General features: G+C 39.6%; 2 protein-coding genes across 2 annotated transcripts in view; one reads left to right on the forward strand and one right to left on the reverse strand.

The window, feature by feature from the left end:
- slit3 (slit homolog 3 (Drosophila)) overlaps positions 1-16928 on the forward strand; it is a 436863-nt gene extending 419935 nt beyond the window's left edge. Inside the window, exons 34-38 of the mRNA XM_041797351.1 lie at positions 10067-10221; positions 10725-10885; positions 11045-11202; positions 12032-12237; positions 13681-16928. Of these exons, the coding sequence (XP_041653285.1) occupies positions 10067-10221; positions 10725-10885; positions 11045-11202; positions 12032-12237; positions 13681-13934 (934 nt within the window). The 3' untranslated portion in view covers positions 13935-16928. The remainder of the gene's footprint in view (positions 1-10066; positions 10222-10724; positions 10886-11044; positions 11203-12031; positions 12238-13680) is intronic.
- A 3345-nt stretch (positions 16929-20273) lies between these two features.
- On the reverse strand, positions 20274-21421 carry LOC121516694 (trace amine-associated receptor 13c-like). The gene is made up of 2 exons (XM_041798083.1): positions 21252-21421; positions 20274-21084 (listed from the first exon to the last, which is right to left on the reverse strand). The coding sequence occupies exons 1-2, from the start codon at positions 21419-21421 to the stop codon at positions 20274-20276; spliced, it is 981 nt and encodes a 326-aa protein (XP_041654017.1).
- Positions 21422-22381: the final 960 nt, after the last annotated feature.

Consider the following 22381-nt stretch of genomic DNA (forward strand, 5'->3'; position numbering starts at 1 on the left):
GTGGTGATGTGAAGTGGTGTCTACCAAACATAGCGTCTTGTCTGATGGCGAAATGGCACCATTTTGGTCTCATCAGACCCAAGAACTTTCTTCCACTTGACTTTGAGTCTCTCTCATGAGATTTAATGAGTTTTCTTCATCAGTGGCAGCTTTGACTGGTCAAGAACCTGGCCAACAGTTGTCTGCAGAATCTCTCCCATATCAACTGCTGAAGCTTGTAACTCCTTCAGAGTAGTCAAAGGTGTCTTGGTGGACTCTCTCAATAGTCACGGTCACTCAGTTCGTGAAGACAGCTTGATCTAGACAGATTTACACATGTGCCATATTCCTTTCATTTCTTGATGATTGATTTAACTGAACTCTGGGATATGTTCAGTGCCTTGGAAATTTTTTTGTATCCATCCCTTGATGTATATTTTTCTCAAGCCTTTTCTCTGAGTAACCTGTACTCAGATTATCCCTATTTGACTAATTGTGAGACTACTAGCACCAATTGGCTGGACCTCTGTTGAATTTGGTCAGTCACTCTAAAGGTGTAAATAATTATGCCAAATACTTTTTACAAGCACTGTAAAGAGCATTATAAATTTGTTGTATATTCAGTAAAAGGCTGTCCTCTTTCTGTAAATGTAACTACAGGGAATAGGGAGTAGGGGTATGTATGGAGAGAATGATAGAAAGAGAGCTAAGTGAAGTTGTACAACTTCTTCATTGTGTCCTCATTTGCAAAATGGAGGTGGTGTATCATGGCCGGTACCAAATGGACATGTGTGTGCGGGAGGGTTTGTGTTTGTTGTGTATTAATGTGATGCCCTTTACTGATGCCACAGTAATCTCCCAGTGGGTCACAGTAAGCACAGCTACTGTTATTCATCAGCAAGAGGCAGAGGATGGAGGGGAGTAGGAAAGAAGAGACGGATGACAGAGACGGTGTTAAGGTGGATGGATGGATGGAGGGATGGATGGTTGGATGGAGGGAGAGATGGATGGATGGATGGATGGATGGTTGGATGGATGGATGGATGGAGAGAGGGAGATATGGATGGATGGATGGATGGAGGGATGGATGGTTGGATGGATGCATTGCATTGCCACTAAACATATTTCTCAACAGTGATGACAAACAGGGGGTACAAACCTGGCAAAGGCATTTTGAAAAGCCAAGGAACCATGTCGACAGATATGGTACTTAAAACAGATTTTATAAAAACATGTCTCTGGTAGCTAGTTGTTGGCAAACTGTTTGTATATGTCATATTTGTATTCAACTGTTGTAATGATGTCTACAATGCATGGCTAAATGGCTACAGTGGAAAGAGTAATTATTTTACATGCTGGTTGAGCTGTTTGTAAGTTTCCAGAATTATAATTCTAACTTGAAGTTCTAAGATGGATTTAAGTATTTCAAGGAGATAGTCTGCATAACTTGGGTTAGGTTACCTTCTGCACCCACTAAAGCTGCTAGACATTAGGTAATGATAATGGCAATAATAAAACCGCCTAAGGCACAACTTTTTGTTAGCCTAAACAATTTTCTAACTTAGCAGTCCCCAACCTTTTTTTGAGCCACTGACCGGTTTTCATGAAATTCAACATTTTCATGGACCGGCCATAAGTATGTGACTAAAATAAGATGATAAAAACAGCACAAAAACAAAGTGCAGAAAAATGCGACTGACCATAATGCTGTATCAGTAGGTGCATGAGAATCCCTCTCTCACTGTAAGCCTGTATTTTAAGTAGGACTCCTGGTGGTGTCTTTGAATGCAGCTTTCTTTTTCTTGACATTGGTAGGCTCTACTTCTGTCTTCTCTTTGAGCTTTTCCCCTTTTGCAAAGATGCAGTCATTTTAGCTAGATGGTGAGCTTAATTTTTGGGTACCGTGTGACCTAGACTTGAGTCTTGACATGTGTCCAAAGGGCACAGACAGATGACATAACTGAAGAAGATAGGGGCATTTTTCAAAATTTAACATCTTTCAGACTCTGATAGTCAAAGAAATGGAAATAAAATGAGTTACTTATTCTTTCTGTGCAACTCAGTACCAAATACCCCATGGTCAGTACCAGTCCATGCAAAGTGGTTGGGGACCGCTCGTATAATTTTTGTCAAACAGTACCCGGATGAGTTATCATGCTTCTTCTGAGCTTAATGCTGGTGTATAAACTAGAACTGTAAAGCTATACTCACTTCTCTAGAAAGGTTGGCAGCCTGCTGCCAAAGTAAAAGGACATGGAATTGATGCCATTCTTTCTGCTGAAAGTGACTGTATTTCTAGATTGACTTGAAACTCAAAGTTACATGTTTATGCCTTAATAAGTAGTGACAGCACTTTCCTTTACCACAAGTAGCATTTTGAGTGGATGGGAAGTCGGTCAGAGACCCTGAACAAAATAATGCTATTGGTTGAATAAGATGTTTTTGCTGACGGGTTAAGGCTGTGAGGGTTAGTTTGACCACCCACAGTGCAGAGGACACAATCTAGAATACACTGTTTACAGGTGCTACCTTTCAGAATTAAATGCTAAACCAGCCCACAGGTAAACTCAATTGACTTGTTTGTCCATCAGTACTCACAGGATAATAGGCTGATCTTAAAATGTGATATTATTTACAACAGCAGCAGTTCGGTGCTTTAAAATATTCATGCATTTTTGATGCAGAGCTGATTCTAAAGATCAGACTGGTTTCTAGTTGAAGCCTTGAAATATGCATTCCTTAAGAATGAAACCATCACGGTGATACCTCATAGTTCATACAGGGCTTTTCAAGTGAGTTCAGACAAGATAAGTGACTTAATGTCTGACCTGAATCTGGCTCTGTGAAACCACTAAGCTGTGGTTCAAACAGACAGTCCTTGAACATTAGAGGTTTAAAACCCACGGAGGCAATTCAAATATACTAATACCGAAACCTTAGAGGCCTGAAACTTTTAGCACTCCTTCCTGAGACGGAACATCAAAACCACACCTGAAAAGTACAAATTACATGTGAACTGGTCAGCCTGCTGAAAGCTAGAGACAAAGAGGAAGAGAAAACTGAAGGAGCTTACTGTTCAACAGCTGCCATCTGAGCACTGACTAATTGCAGTTACCACGGCAATACAAGACCAGGATGCCTGTCTGCTGAACATCATTTTAATCAGATTGGGCTGCTAAACATGCACACAGAGCTCATACACAAAGTCAGACACACACAAGCCAAGACATGCACACGTGCAGACTTGTTAACATGCAAATAAAACTAAACTAACTGGAACATAAAGACTCTGACGGACAAACTCACAGGAATGTACTGTGTATATGCATGTGCTTGCAGCCAGACATGACGCTTTTGGGTGAACACAAAGGTACACTATGTGGACAAAAGTATTTGGTCTTATTTAGTAATTATTGAATTCAGGTGTTTCAAACCTATTGCCACAGATGTACAAATCAAACACCTTGCCATGCAGCCTCCATTTGCAAACATTTGTGATACAAAATGGGTCATTCTGAAGAGCTTAGTATCTTCAAGCATGGTACTCTGCTGATTCCATAGCTGAAGAGTTCAGACTTCCACTGGCATTAATGCAAGCACAGCTGCATGTGGGCCGCACATCATTAAGTCCAAAGCCAAGCATTGGATGGAGTGGTGTAAAACACCAACACTGGACTGTGGAGCAGTGGAAAAGTGTTCTGCGGGGTGATGAATCAAGGTTCTCTGGCAGTCAAATGAGCGAGTCTGGGTTCAGTGGATGTTCGGGAAATGTTATCTGCCTGACTGCATTCTGCCAACTTTGAAGTTTGGTGGCAGAGGGCTGTTTTTCAGTATTTAGACTAGGCCCCTTATCTCCAGTGAAGTACAGGCCTAATGCTTCAGCATCCCAAGGCAGTTTGGACAATGCTATGCTTCCAACTATGCAGCAACAGTTTTGGGGAAGGCCCTTTTCCATTCTGCGCCCTAGTGGACAAATTAAGGACTATAAAGACATGGTTTGATGAGATTAGTGTGGAAGAACTTGCCTGGTCTGCACAGAGCCCTGACCTCAACCCCATTAAACACTTTTGGGACTGGGACTGAGACCAGGACCATGGATTGCGAGCCAGACCTTCTCATTGAACATCATTGCATCTCCTCATAAATGCTCTACAGAATAAATGGGCACAAATTATTACAGAAACACTCCAAAATTTTGTGGAAAGCCTTCCAAGGAGAGTGGAGGCTGTTATCCCAGCTCTAACCTCACCAACTGTTTAACTCAACTGGTCGGAAAATGCATTTTCTTTATCTTTAGCATCTCTTGAAGATGCGTGCATTAACATCAGTGTTTGTTACAGGCAGATAGAAAGGAGAAAAGAGACTGCAATGTAGATCCCGGGATACAAGTTTCACTTTACATTCTGACTTGCAGACTGATGACAGCCTCACAGCCCTGCACAGACTTCAGCACCCATAAAAGGACCTCAAAGGGAATTATCTTTGTTGCCATGCTATCAAAACAGGTATCGGTATCATTTGATTTTGACTAGTGTTTTAGCAAAATACACATTTCTGGTATTGAGGCAACTCTAAAGCTGACTTACATCCATATTTTTTTTGATTTGTTTAAGTCCATTTTGCTATGATAGGTAAATTTTGTTTTCTCAAGATTTCAACCTTTTTTATCTCATTGTGTTGGGATTATAAAGCTGTATTCCATGATAATGTGTAAAATTTGGAAGATCTCTAAAACATAACCAAATTTTACATGTTATCACAGGAAGTGGAGTGACTCACATAAACTCATGAAAAATAGATGAACTGTCTGCACAGCAGTCCTGAATCTCCTTGGTCAATTGCTGATGAGACCCCATCTTGTCAAATATCAAACACTCACTCTCCCCTGCAGTGGAGTCCACTTACCACAAACAATATAACCACAAGTCGTCTACTGCCACCAAGTGGAGCTTCTGTAACACAACAGCTAAATGTGTGTGTGTGTGTGTGTGTGTGTGTGCGAAATGAAAGTAGGCAGTTCAAATATGCACACAAAATTAGTTTCTAAGTGTCTTCAGCTGTCGTTTGATTTGACTTTCCAGTCACTTGAACGAATTTAGCAGAGAATGAAGTGCTTTTACCAAAGCAGAGGAGCTGAGATGGAGAGGAGCAAATATGATCATTGCTATGGAGGGAGAGGTAGCGGATAAAGTAGAGAAAAGAGGAAGAGAAATTAAAAAGGAAAAAAGTGGAGAAAGAGATGAGTAAAAAGGAATGAAAAGAGATTTATATTAAGAAGTAAAAACAACACAAAAAAATGATAGAAGAGGAGGGAAGTGAGATAGTGGGCTAATCTTTCAGGGCAGCAGACCATGATTGTGCTCTGTTACAGCAGGCCTGTTTGTGATGATTATTAAATTACACGGCTCCTAATGGAAAACATGGTTGGATCTGTGTTGGGTCTACAGTGAAGTGGGAGCTCTCGATTTAGGAACTGCCGACCAGATGTTCAACCAGACGAATGACCAGAAGAACAGAATGTTTTTTTTTCTGGGTATTGTTAATTGCACTGTGTATTTGTTTCTTATCTATTTTTGTAACCCACAAATTAATTAAAAAGAAGATGGTGCAAAACAGATTTTTGATAACTGTGGGAACTGTTTCTCAGTAGGTTGAGCCAGTCATCTCTTAGCATAAAGGTCAAAGGTTACAACCCCAGCTCCTGCAGTTAATTTACCTTGTTGTCCTTAAACCATTTCTGTGGTTTCAGCTTTCACTGTATGCCTCTTGTCCTCCAAGATTTTCCTATGTTTTCCTTTAAAAGCCTCTAGGACCATCTGCTGAGAAGCATCCCGACAGCATGATGCTTCCACCACTGTGCTTTACAGTGGGGATGGTGTGTTTGTGGTGATGTGCAGTTTTTAAGTGTCTACCAAACATCACGTCTTGTCTGATGGCCAAAAAGCACCATTTTTGTCTCATCAGACCAGAGAACTTTCTTCCACTTGATCCTGGAGTCTCTCACATGCCTTCTGGCAAACTCTAGTTGAGATTTAACATGAGTTTTCTTCAACATGTGACTGTCTATTAAGCTTTGACAGGTGAAGAACCCAGGTAACAGTTGTTGTATGCAGAGTCTCTTCTGTCTCAGCTGCTGAAGCATGTAACTCTTTCAGAGTAGTCATAGGTGTCTTGGTGGTCTCTCTCACTAGTCTCCTTCTTGCCTGGTCCCTCAGTTTGTGAGGAGGGCCTGATCTAGGCAGATATACAAATGTTGCAATATTCCTTTCATTTCTTGATGAATTTACCTGAATGTTTTCGTATCAGTCCCCTGACTTATACTTCTCATTTACCTTTTCTCTGAGTTTTTGGAGTGTTCTTTTGTTTTTATGGTATAATGGTAGCAGGAATACTGATTAACCAGAGACTGGAGCTGTCTTTGTACTACAACCATTTGAAACACATTTAGGTGATCCCCATTTCATTAACTGAGACTACTTGCACAATTGTTTGGACCTCTACATTGTAAAGATCTATTTTTCTTTCAACATAAGAGTTTTTTGTGCTTTTTTGTCAAAAAAGACAAATTATAAGTTATAACATTCAAGGGCATGAATACTTTTTATTGGCACTGTTACAGACATGCAAAAGTTTGTGGGCAGTGACAGCTGAATGGATTGAAATGAACAGATACATTCTTAAACGACAACTATCCTTTGGTTACAAGATGTTTTTACTTTAGTCTATGTCAGTGAGTCAAAGGAATGAATGAATTTCATCATGAAAGCTGTGTAATTAGAGCTTTTTACGTGCTTCAGATGTCTAAGCTTGATTACTAAAGAAAACACTGTCGGCTATTAAAGTAAATTAAAGATACTCCTCACTGAGGCAGAGTGGTACATGAAAAGTCTGAGTGATGTTGTTTTCCCCTTATCCAAATAGATAAATTGGTTGGAACCTACTGTTGTATAATCAGAAATAAATCCCTGTTTTTCTTCTTCTTCTTGTTCTGCTTTGTTCCCTGTTTCTCTCCCTGTGCTCAGCATTTTTTACAGAAGTCCCACTGGCATACCTCCAGAACTCACAACCCTGCTCCATTGGCTGTTAATGTAACATCACTGTAATCTGAACACCGTACACAGAGCGGTCAATCAGAGTTGACTCAAGGCTCCCTTTACTAGATAGCTATGAATGACTGCAGACAAAGCCGTGTATTGTCTTTGAGTTTTCACTGTGGGGGACTGAGGCAGACCACCAGCAGGAAAAAGTGGCTTCACTTGTTCTTTAGTGTTTTTGATGTTCTGCTCGTTTTCTCTTGGTTCATTCAGAGGAAGAACTTGGGTAAACGGAGGCAGGGTCAACTTTTTACCACCCCGACATCTACCTCTCTTTCCCTTTCCGTCTCTCACTTTCTCTCTCACTCTTTGGGCTGTGCCAAACCACTGTCTCTATAGCTGTCTGTCCCCCCTCCAGCAAAAACCATTTAGCGGGGGATCTCACACTCAAATTCAGATACACATAGATACTGTCTTCCCAGGGTCAGACACGGTGCATCAGGTCACCATCTTTGTTCACAGCAGACTCTTCTACAGTGGAAACTTTTAAATCTTATAAAACATCAGTGCTTCTATTGATATAGGCCCTTCCTGCAATAAAAGGAGACTAAACTTTAAGCATTGCTGAGACCAAAGAGTCATGATACAACAAGACTATTTTTGAGCGTCAGGTAATGGTTGCAGCTGTATGAACTGAGCCATTGCATTTTGAATCAGGCTGGCTGAAGGTATTGCCTGTAATTTAGGGCACCACCAACTGGTTTTAGAACTGTATATCATGTTTTTCAGCAGCCTTGGAGTCCAGCCTGATAAATGGGATGCATTGCAGCTACAGAATATGTTAATCAATGGTTATAGCTCACCTGTTGCCAAAGGTACAGCATTATCATCGGTTGCTCCTCTGGTGAAATAGAGTCTTGGCACTTAGTGATTGTCCTGCTTATTAATGGAAACAAAAAATTTCTATAAATTTTCCTGGTACTTCCCAGGAACCTCTCCTCCTCACATCTATGATAAGACGAACCCTTACCAGGACACACAGAAAAATGTGAGACATTTCAGTCAAAATTGACATAAATTTTACTTGTTTTTATTAATGAAATCCAAATATTGTGGACCTTAAAAACCCTTTTCTTACTAAAAGATCAGAAGATCAGTGTAAAAGATCTTTTAGCCCCTCCTAGGGATGCCCAAACCCCAGGCTGGGAATCATTACTCTAATACTACTCCAGGAAAAAAAAAACAGGATATATTGACAAAAGATTGGATATAACTGGCCTCAAACTGACTGACTGGTTGATTAAATTTTTCTAAGTTCTCTGGATGGAAGTTATTATAAGTAACTAAAACTAACTAAATAACTAAAACTAACAAGTAAAAACCATTTGAGTTATCCCAAACTAAATAAAAACTAAATTTTACCAAAAACAAACAAACAAACAAACAAACAAAAAAAATAGCTTACACCTTACTCTGTGGCTACTAATATAACTAAAATAAATAAAAAAATTAGGCGCAAAATATCCTTAGTTTTAGTCATTGACATGAGCAGACTGACATGTAATGACTGACACAGAATAGAAATTATTCATCTAAAAACTAAAAGGCTCTCAGGATGTTGCAGAGCAGCATGTTGCAAGCAGTTGCATTTTCAACTTATCTTGTCTTGAATCCTTGGTCTGAGCTAGGCTTTAGATTGTGAAAGTTTAGTTTTAATCCCAACACCCTGCTGTTGTTCTGTTTTTCACTGGGTTTAGAGCTAGTATGCTTTGCTGTGTTTGGTGAAGACTACGTAAAGGAAACTGGTCTTTTAAATCTTAGGCACAGGGCCAGATTACACTGACACTGTATATCTGCAGAGTTGAGTGTGAATTTTAAATCTGAATGTTTCTTGTTGAAACAAACATAATGAAAAACATGATCAGCAGTATCTTACATACAAATGGTCAGGTGCAGCACATGTTGACAACATTAAATTTCACATTAGCTCAGCTGCAGCCACTGGCAGTATAAAACTATAAAATCCAGTCATCCTAGTTTATTTGGAGGAGTCGAGGAGAGACCACTGTGGATACTTCAGTGCTGTCCTATCGTTGGACAGTTTATGTCGCAAATCTTTCTGCAGTCCTCCAGGTTTCAGCTTCATTATATCCTACATAGATGATTAAATCAAAATCCTTCCATACTGTCATTTTTCCTGTTTGGTTTTAGTAATTTTAAATTTCACCAAAGACATATTTTGCGTGACGTCCTCTGTCTCGATCTCATTAGTATTCGCTGCCTTAACTAGCCATGTGCTACAAACTATAGCTAAAGGCCTACTGCCTAACATATCTGCTCACTCTACTGAAGCTTTCACTGGCATATTGGAGACGTTTCTGTCTACTTTTCTGATGTTTCAAACACTTGTCTTCTATAAGCTTGATAGTATTTCTTCCAGAATACACCCCCTACATAGACAGTGGAAAACTCCTTGTTCACGACAGCAGGTGTGAGAGTGTGTCAGTACCCTTAGTAGCAAAGCACATATTTTCCTCCTTGATTTTTGCATCTTTCAGTGGTCAGTTTGTTGGCTGTGGGGGACCTGATGTGGCCCTCATGCTGCTAGCTGCTGATCGCTACCCTGGACCTTCAGAATACAGGAAGTTAGTTTGTGTGCTGCTAGAAGACCCAATGCTAGCCTCAACACTCCACAGGAAACCGTAACCCAGATCAAAGGCACATTTGAATCTCTTCCAAAAGAAAACAACACTGAGGATGTAATCAGTCTGTTTAATGTCTCAGAAAAACATCCAAACACAGATTTCCCCTAATTTCTTTTTCATTTTCTTTGGTCAATTTGCAAACACAACAAAACAAAAACAGGAGGAAAAAAAATGTTTGACTTGAAAATGTTTGGAGTCTGTTTTGTGTCTAGCATTTCCAATTTGCTAAGTCATGTTTTTTCTTCTCTAATTCTCCTGTCTGGTGTAGACTTCAGCTGTAATTAATCATAATAGGAACCACACTGAATATCTCTGCATCCTTCCCCCTTTTGTCTCTGTTTACTGCAGTGTGGAGTCTGTGAATGACGGCCTTTTCCACACAGTCGAGCTGCTGATCCAGAACCGCTCGCTGAGCCTGGTGGTGGATAACGGCGCCCCTAAGAGCCTGGGCAAGCTAGCCCGCCAGCCCTCTGTTGACCACAACACCCAGCTTTACATAGGAGGTATATGCACACAAGAATCTGCACACAGATACATGTGCTGAAAACACACATGTTACTTTTGCATGCTCTTTACTGCCTTTTTGTGGTTTTGATCATGCTTGCCATGCAAGGAAACCCATAAGTACACTTAGAACATACAAACACACAGAGAGGGGCACACAGTCCCACCAAGGGATGTGGTGAGGAGATGGAGAAATGTTTTGGTCAGACTTTCTTCAAACAAAAAACGTCCCTCAGAACAAACAGCCTTTTCTATGAAGCTCCAGAGTGACACATAACAGTATTGTGCAAAAGTGGGAGTGATATTTTCTGGTGAAATGTTGTAATTTTCATTTAAATTAACTGGGACTGATCACAAAATGATTACAGGCTATGAATCAAGCCATCTCCATTTTAATTTGTGTACTTCTTTTTTCTTCTTCACTTATTTTCCACACATTTTAACCATATGCTACTGTTCTTCTGCTTCTTCTCTTCCCATGACTCGCTGTCTTGTTTCCCAGGTGTGCCAGCTCAGGTGGTTGCCTCAGGTCTACGGCCCGGCCCTGAACGTTCCCCTCAAGCTTTTAATGGCTGCATTCATAACGTCCGAATCAATGGAGAGCCTCAGGACCTGAGCTATCGAACTGCAGGAGGAGCACGAACACAAGGGGTTGAAAGCAAGGTATTATAAAAAAGTTGCTAGAAGTTTAATCATAAGTTTATTCATAAATATGTTCATGCAACACTGAACATCTATCAGCTCTCTCCTCTTTTGTAATTATTCGTTGTACAAATCCCTTTGAGTCAAGTTCTTTATCTCTTCTTCTTCTTCTGTCCCCAGGGTGATGGTATTCTTGCAGGGTGTCACTCCTGCAGTGTGTGTGCCCAGGGTGCATGCAGGGAGGGAGGAGATACAGGCGTAACATGTGATTGTCCTCCAGGACGCACCGGAACCCTGTGTGACCAGACGACAGCACCGAGCCCCTGTCAGAACAGCAGGTAGGCTGACACTGGAAGAAAAACATGAAAGGGGTTTCACACATTCTTAAAGCATGTAAGGCTGGAGCTATGCCTGCTGTTAACTACATGTACATATTAGTACAACGGTTGCCACATATCTCCTGTGTCCATTTGATGTGTCAGATGTGCATGTCCTCAAAAATAAATGCAACATAGACATGAGATATCCAAGTTTGCCAAAGATACTCATAGAGCATTCTGGGATCACTTACAGCATGAACCAGGAAGGGCACTTTTAACAGCTTTTCACCCTTATTATGTTAATTCATCCATGAAACCAAACCACTGGTTGACTTTTTATTAAATGCACAGTAAAAGTAAAATACAGTGCATGATATTTTACATTAAGCAGGGCTAAGATGCTTATTAAATGAAAGTTCTTTTTTCTGGCACTCTGTGACTTATGAGTGATCGTCTGGGAAACAATTGAAGAGAATAATCGTGGTCCTTTATAAATTAGCAGCACAAAATATGAATGGCATGCAACAACAGAAGAGATATACAAGACAATTCAGGAAAAAAAAGTAACATTGTAGTATTAGATTTTTCGAGACTATTTTTTAACAGGTAAGGAACAAGAAGTGTGGTATATTTAAGCTAGAGAAGGAACATTTCTGAAAGCATTTAAGCAGTATAATTTTCCTGCACAAGTTTTACGGTTCATTCACAAGCCTAGAATATTACTTGTGAGTATAAAATGCTTATTAGAGAAGAGAGTGTCTTTTAAGTATTGTTTTACTTAACTCACTTGTCCAGCATGCATGTCTTTCCAACCCATTTAAATTATATTTCTGTCTCCTCCCTCCAGATGTGTGAATGGTCAGTGTGTACCAAAGGCTCAGTCCTATAGCTGCAAGTGCAATGAAGGCTTCCAGGGTCAGTACTGTGACAGACGGCAAGAGCCTCCAGCCTGTAGGGGGCAGCGCTGTGGTCATGGAGAGTGTCGTGTTTCTGAGGGAGGAGAGCCCGTCTGCCACTGTCATCCAGCTTACACAGGGCCTACATGTGATACAGGTAAAAGGAGACCATCAGAAAAAACTAAAATAAAGTATGGAAAACAAGACAAAATTATCAGGATTAGAGAGACAGAATTATTCATGAAGGTTGTCAACATTTCCAGTTCTTTTGACTTTTATGTTGCCATCTGTTCTAAAATGATCCAATCTCCATTTTAAAATCATATATAGCAGTGATACTCAATGTGTGGCTTTTGAGCCACATGTGGCTCTTTTGTGATGACTTTTGGCCCTTTTAAGTCTCACTTGGAAAAATAATTACCCCAGAAAAGCTTAAAAACAGGAAATTTTGACCTCAGAAATTCACATCAATCAGTTTATACACTCATACAGTAAACTTTAAATGATAAATTTAATTGTCAACCTTTATTTTTTGTCTGTATGTTTACATTAACCTTGCAAAGCAGATGGATAAGTTTCTGTTTGGCAAATCCATCTTGCAAAGCTCCCATCTGAACAGTTTGGGCACGGTTAGAAAGGGACAGGACCAATCAGCGCTAAGGGGCAGTACTTTTAGGCGTGGCAGAGTCGTGATGTAAGCAGTAGCAACAAGAGGCCAGTGCGATTATGGTGGAAGAGATTAGAGTGGATGCTGCTAAAACACCAGTTTTATCAGAACTTGATGACATTTCTTCGTTAAAAGAAGAACAAAGAAAAGCATTGAGTTGTTTTCATGTCAAAATTGGCAAAAGTCGTGTACTGACATGTCTACAGCTGCCATGGTTCGGGTTATGCGGTTCTCTGTGGATGTTACTCTTTCGGTAGGGACGCAGCTTGGTAGCAGCTACTTCACATGTTTTGTTGTTCTGATTGGCCCGTAACGATGTCACAGACAAAACGTCCATCCATTCACCCTCCAGGTTTTTTTTTCTAAGTCTCTGGCCTTTCCCAAACGCAATTTATGAGAGGTTTACCAGATGGATGTGTGAAACAAATCCATCTGGCATGTCAGGTTAAAAATACATTGGATGTGTGCAAGAAAAATATCTCAGATTCTTGAGAAAAGGGTCAAAACATGTTCCAAACTTGAATGTATTAAACAAATGTTTTTTTTTTTTTTTTTTTCCAAAAATATGACTTTTATACCCATTGAATCTTAATTTTTGTAAACTCCATCAAACACACTAAAATGTAACTGTAACTGTAAATGTAATTTTTATTTTATTCAAGGTGAATGTCAAGTTGTCAGTTATCTAATACTGGTATTCAGTAATGATATTTAGTTATAAATCTTTAATATAAACCATATTGAAATAATCTTTTAAATAAATTAGTTATGATTACATGTAGATTAGCTTGTATTTTAACTAATAATCAGAATAAAATGAACTGAGAATTATGTATTTTTTGTAAAATGAAAAAAAAAAACAGATTCTGACAGAGTTGACAAAAGGGCGAAAACATGATAAATTTAATGTGCTTGTTTTGCATCTTTTCTCAGCGCTTTCATGCCAAGGAGAGATGGTGAGGGAGCAGCTGAAACGCCACCAGCCGCTGAGAACATGTACATCCACCAGTAAGATTCCCCGCATGGATTGTCCACGATCCTGCCAGGCAGCAGCACCCCCAGGCGTCTGCTGTGGCGTCACAAAGACCAGGAGGAGGAAGGTCATTTTCCGCTGCACTGACGGCACCTCGTACTCAGAGGAGATGGAAACTGCCCTGGATTGCGGCTGCTCCAAGTGCCCGTTGTAACATCACCCGCATTTGCTAGTTTGTTTTGCAACACTCACCGCTGCCATTTTGTGAATTCCACACGTCCAAGAGGCTGTCGCTCTAAGATTTTTCCACACAGAGGAGCACACCCGTCATTTTTTTTTAACACCATTGCCAATTTTGGTTCCAGGAGAAACCACAAACAGAAACAGAAATGGGACATGTGTGCGTGTGTTTTTGACAGAGAGAAAATATATTGTAAGATATAAGTGAAAAACATAGAACTTATTTTTATTATGGATTTTTTTTCTCTAAAAGATGACAAAAGGACTGAAGTTGTTTTTTAATATGTTGAATATATATTGTGTTACATAGTATGAAAAGTTATTTTGTACCTTGTAAGGAGAGAAAATACACAGTAAAATAGATTAACATTCCTTAAAAGTATATGAATTTATCTGTATAAATCTATATATATATGTACCCTAACCCAATGAATTTTATATTTTCAAAGTGTATTTGCATGATGTAATGTGAGGGCTGAAGTTTGGGAAGCTTTGGACACTGAAAGAGGAGAGCAGAGAGAGTCTTCTCCTTTCATCAACAGAAAAGATGACCATCGTTTGTTGCTTTCTCTTGGAGAAGAAGGGAACTGTATGTGCCTAGCTCACCTGTTCGCCATATAACGGACATCATCCTCACATGTGAGCTTTTGGAGAATCCAGAAGAGACTCTGTCAACAGAGATGATCTAACACTTTGTCCTAATAATGTTTCTTTTGATAGTTTGCTGTTAAATGCCAGACATGAGGTACACACGAAAACTGACAGAAACTCTTTATTTAGAATCTAACGTAATAAAAAAGTCAAGATCAAACCATCAATAAAGAAATAATTCTGTAAAGCCAGCATCCAGCCCATGAGCAGATATTGATACAGTCAACATGAAAAGTTTTTTTTTTCTTTTACTGCCAGACTCAAAGCAGTGTGAAAAACACTGAAATGTGCCTCATTTCTTCTAGTAGTTGGAAATATGCTACCGCACACAAATCACACAGTCAGTACGTCTACATGCATGTTTAAAAAGGCTGAAATATTGTGTTAGACTCTTAAAACAAATGTTAACTTGTTAGTTCTTGTTAGTAGGCTAACTGAATCTCTCAGAGATTGACTAACATACCCAGATAATATTCTGTAGGTTCTCTTTCATCCATACGTTTTTAAAGAGGGTAAGTGGACTTTGTTCTGGTTCGAGGCAATACTGGACTATGAAGCAAATTTGGTTGTGGTATTTTTTATGCCAACCAGCCTTTTACTTCTGATCAAACATGAAATATCTCGCTGTTCCTGTGGCGCCTTGAGTACTGCCACCAAATTATTCCCACACACTATTGCAAAGCTGAGAAGTAAACACGATAGATTAATGGATGTATGTGTTTTCACTGACTCTCTTGTTGTTGGAGGTGAACATGGCGACAAGTCGAAGAATATAAAAATAAGCTGTCATGTATGGGAGCATATTCCAGCCTTGCTCCTGCACTGGCCTCCTGATGGTCACTGCCAGGCCTGCACCAGGCCTGTCTCTCCAGGTATCCTCCCAGCTGCCCCCTCCACAACGCACACTGTCACCCCCAGCATCTGGACCAGCACACTGGGTCCTGGGAATCCAGTATGCGGTGAACTGGATCAGGCCTTGGGAAGTGTGCCAGGTACCATAAAAGTGCAGCTGCTGTTCCCGTATCAGGCAGCTGACCCTTCCAGTCTTTACCCTCCTTAGCAACAATACCCAAAGATGTGCCAAAGAGAAGTTATCACAAAGGTGTCCAGTTGGTGCCTTTGGCCATCAGTCAGTCTCCAGGCCTCACGACAGTATAGTAAGACCACTAGGACCAAGGACTGAAAGACTCTGACTTTCGTCCATATGCTCAGATGTAGGAAACGCCACACAGCATAAATCATAACAAAAAAAAAAAAAATCAAACACCAAAAAAATGCCATGTATGCCAGATTCCCAGTCTAGCGTTGGTTTGAGAAGCTGTTTGCCTCTACTCCAAAAGGCTTTTCACACCTAGATAATGTGGTTGGAGATTGATAAACTCTTGCATATGGACATGTCAGTTGGACCCAAACTAGACTAGGCCTTCTGTGCATGCTTCACAAACTCCACATCAAGCTTTGACCCAGAAGTTGAACAGCGTAAATGCCAAGCATAGCAGATACAGTCATCTGCCTTTGGATAATACTGGGGTATGGCCTCTTATTATCTCATCTTATCTTATTTGGTCCAAAAGTAAAGCATAGAGCGTGTCCACGTTTTCACTGTTCGACAAACAACCAGTGCTTGCTAACTTGTTAGCACAGTCAGTACGAAGAAGGTCCATAATTGGCTTGAATTGAATTGATCCTTACCAAGCTATCCACATATCTCAGCTTTACTCTGCATGTAAACGTACTGAATGATGTCACAGTGTCACACTGAGTACAAATCACTGCCGCACTGCAGCCAATCAGACATAAATAACTGATGTCATATAATCAAACATAAGAAACACACTCAGCTTTCTAAAGAGATAATCAACACAAGACAGTTTTCTTTATAAATAGGAGAGCTGTTATAAATGAAGCCTTATGCCAAAGCTCATTGTTTTTGCCTTAACAGACAAGCATGTCAAATTATTCAGAGTCCATGTACTTACACAGATTTAAGTGCCTAGGTGTATGCGTACACTTGTTTTAAAAAAAAGTTGTTGCAATGGTGGGAGCTGCTTTTTGAAGGTTCAGTTACATGTGGAGGTTGACATCTGTTTCAAAGTCAACACAATTAAAATACGCTTAACTTCCCAAAGGAAAATGTTGATTTTATTATTTAACCCTTCCTACTGCGCTGATCAGGATGTCAAGGCAGGTAAATAAAAAAACCTTCAGAAGCCCTTAATTCCTAAAAAGTTTTTTTATTGTAAGGACCAATTAATGTCCAGTCTGATAACAGAAACCTCCACATGAAGTACACAAAGCAGCTTCTATAACAGGTGAAAGAACCTGATGAGAACAGAGGTACCATGACACAGCTGTGTAAACTCTGTATAGATGACTAACATGATTAAAAGTATAACATATGTAACTACTACTGTACTGTTTACTTTATGGCTTTGTTTACACCAGATGCAAAGTATCATCACACTTTTACAGCCCATTTACAGCTCCACTGCTCTGAATTTTCACAAATATCAGTATTATCCTCATTTGCCAAGGTCAGGTTGCTTTGCTTTTTTCTACCCAATCAAACTTTCTGCCTGTTTTTCTTATGCTTCTCCCTCCTTATACCGACTTTAACCTGCTGTTTTTTTTCCCATAAATCTCCACAGACTCTTTTCCCGTCGCATTTACTGTCTTGCCTCGGCTCTTTTTATCCTCTGTTCCCTCATTCTCAAACAGTATTTCTTCTTTTCAGCAGAATCACAACCTAACTTTGGTTATTAGCAACAATAAAACTTTGGTCATTTCAGTTTTCCAGGTCTTGAGTAACAAAAAGAAATGATTATGTGAGTGATGATAATGATACATATGTTGAATGTTAAAATTAAACTACCATTGAAACTATAAAAACCTGTGTTGTCTGAGATCTTTGAGGATTCTGTAAATCTTTCTATGTTACACTAATCTAACGTGTCCTCTGTTTGTTATTCCTATAACCTGTACAGCAGAGCCAAATATTGTAGGACCAACACATAGGACATATTCTCTATGGTTTACACACTGTAACTGATATACCACTGAATCATTTTAACACTGCAATCTTTATACCAGTTTTTACCATATATTTACTTCATCCATCCACCATCCTTCATCTGCTTATTCATCCCAGACATCCCTCCATAAAAGTTATTCCGCTCTTCCTAGGAAGCTCCAATGCATTCCCAGGCCAAATTGTATGCCCTCCAGCAAGTTCTGGGTCTACCCAGGGACTCATCTCTGTTGGGTCTGCCTGGAAGACCTCCACAGGGAGGCCATCGCCTAAAACCTGGCTTGCAAGTGCGTCTCAAAAAATAGAATATCATCTAAAAGTCCGATTTGCCAAGGTTTCCTGAGCTTTTATTCTCTCACTACGGTTCAGTACACATACCCACAATGATGGGGAAGACTGCTGACTTGTCTTTTGTCCAGAGGACAAGACACCCTTGACACACAATGAGGGTAAGCCACAGAAGGTCACTTCAGAAAGGGCAGGCTGTACTCAGAGGCTGTATCAAAGCATATTTATGGAAAGTTGACTGGAAAGGAAAAATGTGGTAAGAAAAGAAGTACAAGTAACAAAACCTGACACGACAGATGGAAAAACCTTCCATAGCCGACATTTGGGAAAGGGCAGAGCATTTGAAAAATAACTCGAAGGGTGACAATAAATGACAATGGTTTGATCCACTATTTGCTTCATTTCAAGGTCTGCTTTAAAAATCATGTTGCTGTAATTATCTTCAAGCGCCAACACACACATATATGTAGGTATGCCTGTTAAAGAAGGCTGTTAGTTTTGACACTTACTAAACATCTAGCATAGGGTGTCAAGTGGTTTTAAAGATATAACCGATGGATTAACTTATAGATGTAAGTTTTTTGTCTTGTGCTAAAAGACTATCAACGTCTGCAGCACCAGTGCTTTGGACAAAAAAAAAAAAAAAAAAAGCTAATGTACAGCCCTGGGTATACTGAACATGATGGAAGTTCAGTGTGCATCATTCAGTTATGGTTTCTTAGAGTCACTGAGGTTGGCCTACCCTGGGGGACATAAAGATTAAAGCATGTGATAGAAATCAGGGAAAATTGCAGTTGATAAAGCGAATGTAGCTTTAAAAAAAAAATACTCAGACATGTTTTGAGTTGGATATAAACAGAAATTTTAAGTTCAGCAAAGTTTCCACAGTGCAGTTTAACTGAAAAATAAACCCAAAATAACTGTGTGAGTAAAACTGAGTTGATCATTTAAAACGGCTAAGTACCTGCTAATAAACAAATCCTGTTTTTTTCACTCCCTTTCACTTGTTACTTAAAAAAAATGTAATTAATGTCCTCTAATGTTTGGAGGTGAACTGTGTATCATATATTTTAACTTGAGTCTGCTCAAAAATGTATATCCACTACTTTAATTTCAACAATTATATTGAATGTTTAACTTGTTCAGGTTTACAGTGTGTTGCTTTATAAACAGAATTAATTGCAGATCTGTTGTTCTTTTATTACTTGATAAACACAAATTTAATTGTAATACTGTAGTCTTTCTTTGCTTCATTATAATAGAATAATTCCTAAAATTGTTGGTTTTTATTGCTTTATAATTATAGGATCACTGTTCTTTTATTGCCTTATAAACATACAATTATAAATAAACATTTTTTTTACATGATTTAATTCTAAAACTGAAGAACTTTATTGTTTCAAAATCATAGAATTAATAGTGAGACTGTTGTTATTGATGCTTGATATAGTGCTTTTAAACCTCTCTTCTTTTGATGTTTCATAGACATAGAATTAATAGAAGAATTTCTGATTATAAACAGAATCAATAGCAAATCTGGTGTCTTTTATTGCTTTAAAATATATAATAACTGTTAAATCTGTTGTCTTTAATTGCTTTATAAATAAGAGGGGTAAATCTGTTTTATTTCATTGCTTTATAAACATAGAATGTTGACTTTTGTTGCTTTATAAATATAGAATAACTGGTAAATCTGGAGTCTCTTATTGCATGTGGCCATCAGCATTAGTAGTTTAAATGTGTAAAACAACCGACTGTTTTTCCCCAGAAGATGGCAGCATTGTCTGGACAAAAAAGGCAGCACATCATGAGCAGTACAGTTCATTCTTTATTTAAAAAGCACTGGAAGCTGAACTAAAAAGTCTGTGCAATCAACTTTGATCAGTGGAGATCATTTGAGACAAACTGCCAACCAACAGTCAACCAGTTTAGTGATCATAATGAGGTTAAACTTTGCAAAACATCTGTCCTAAAATGTAATGATACTTGGTGTGCAATTACAGCATAAACAGTATTTAATGTAGTCTGGGTATTCTGAAAAATCATCATCCTTATATATAAACACATATCTGTAAATAAGACACACTTATGATCAGATTCATCCATCACATTTTACATTGACCGTGTGAAACTTTACTGAAAAGACACAAAAGTGGCGAGTGCATGAGAAAATGCATGACAACTGTAATAACATTCTAGTTATTAATTCCAATTTACTGACATTACAGTCACTTATTTGGAATGTAATATTTTGTTATTTATATGAAAATGATCATTGTTACGTTATTTGGATCGTCTTGCATCTACGGTGTTCATTTCATTCACAGAGAAAAAGCAGCTGCTCCCCTATAGTATTCTTGCATCACGGGAGCCAGGCACCATCACCCTGAACGTAACAATGAGTCTAATTGCTTTTCTAAACCACGGGTAGCAAAAAACATATATCAAGGGGTTCAGACAGGAGTTGAGATACAACAGAAAAGCCATGAGGATTTCAGTGTCAGAGCCTATCAATATTTTTCCACCTATGAGGAAGACACAGTAGTATGGGCAATAACACATCAGAAACACAGCTACAACGATACCAAGCGTTGTGGCTGCTTTAAGCTCAGACCTCTTAGGAGCAACAGTCTGTGAACGCTTCATTTTGACAATTGTGATGTGGGAGCGCATAGCCCGAGCCTGAGAGACTGCAACTACAAACACTCTCAGATGCAGAACTATGATGACAGATACGGGAAGAATAAAGCCGAAAGCAAGCTCCAGTTCACCTGAAATGTTAACCACACATTCCCCTTGGCAGGAGTTATACTTGCCTGGGTGTCTAAGGTTGTCATTAAACAGCACCAAGTTAACTAAGACAGCATAAATCCAGCACAAACACACAGCGATTCTGACTGTATAAAGAGTGAATTTCGATGTGTAATGCAAAGGGTAACAAATAGCTATGTAGCGGTCGACTGATATGAGCACCATGCATGCTGCCGAGGCGCTGATAATGATGAACAGTAAGAAATAATACAGAGCACAAATGAGGTCACCCGAGAACCAGCAAGTCCCAGTTTGCATGAGATCACCCGGCATCACCACAAGGCCCACAAGAAAGTCGGAGACACCCAGGGAGAGGAGGATAAGGTTGGTGGTGGTGTGGAGCTGCCTGGAGTGAGAGAACACCATCACAATAAATAACAACACAGAATGATTGGTAATAAGAACAGTAATTAAAATCACAAAGTAGTAAATTCTAGGTGGATTCACACACGAATATGAGGGCTGGAAAAGGAAACATCTTTCTAGTGCTATTTCTGAGGCGTGTGTCTCTGCCTGAAGTGGGAGATGGCGATGATGAGCAGCAGGTTGAGAGCTGTGGTGAGCGCTGAGATGAGGATCAAAAAGTAGAAGAGCAATGCTTCAGAGTGATTACGCGTAGGCTTCTTGCAGGAGGCGTTAAAGAGCTGTGGAAAGCAGAGTTCAGCTCCATCAGGAGCATCCATCATCATCATCAGAAATGATGATGAGGAGGACGAGTTAAGACCCTGCTGAGCTCCAGCAGCTCTCTGATCAGAGCTCTCAGTCAAACAGCTGATTTATGCCCTAACAGCCCATCATCCTCCTCTGCTGCATTTAGCTTCTTATTTCCCTGTTGTCTTTGACACACACCCCTCAGTGACATTTCCCTCCCTCCTTCTTTAAAACTTTCTTTGAAACTTCTTCATACTGCCTTTACTTTTCAGTATTTTTTACATGCTGAGATCTCAAGTATCACTCCTTCTTTAAAACTTTCTTTTAAACTTCTTCATACTGCCTTTACTTGTCAGTATTTTTTACATGCTGAGATCTCAAGTATCACTGTTTCAGTAAAGGCTCTGTATGGCACTGTGATAAGGCATCAGAGAGAATGCTTTGGAGAGATGCAAATCTTTAAGGTGGCTTTCATGCTAGGAGCCTGCTCCCAGATCCGAATACACTTAAACACTTCAACCCAAAGTCTGGTTCATTTTGGTCATCATGAAGGAAAATTAACTTCGCCTGGTCCAGGCCCATTTGGGGAGGTGGTGTCAGCCATGATTCAAGTGGACTCTGGCATGGTTCAGATAAGATATGAATGCAACTGCCCGGATACGCAACATAGAGTCATGTCAGCTATTTGTTATCGGAAAAACTCAACTTCCTCCCCCAGCACGGAAGTTTGTTCACATTTTTCCTGTGATGCAAAGGCAATAAGGTCTTCAGTCACCTAAAACACTGCCATATCTGTGAAGTGTGAGCTCATTTGATCCTCTAAGCTGTACATAGATAACCTTGCAAAGCAGATGAATACGACCGTTTCCTTTGTTTTTCACTGGCGAATCCATCTTTCAAAGCTCCCATCTGAACCGTCTGGGCCCGGGGCAGTACTTTCAGGCGCAGCAGAGTCGTGACATAAGCAAGCAGCAGCAAAAGACCGGTGCAAT

Source organism: Cheilinus undulatus, linkage group 10 (assembly GCF_018320785.1).
Source record: "Cheilinus undulatus linkage group 10, ASM1832078v1, whole genome shotgun sequence".
In the NCBI taxonomy this organism is placed as follows: domain Eukaryota; kingdom Metazoa; phylum Chordata; class Actinopteri; order Labriformes; family Labridae; genus Cheilinus; species Cheilinus undulatus.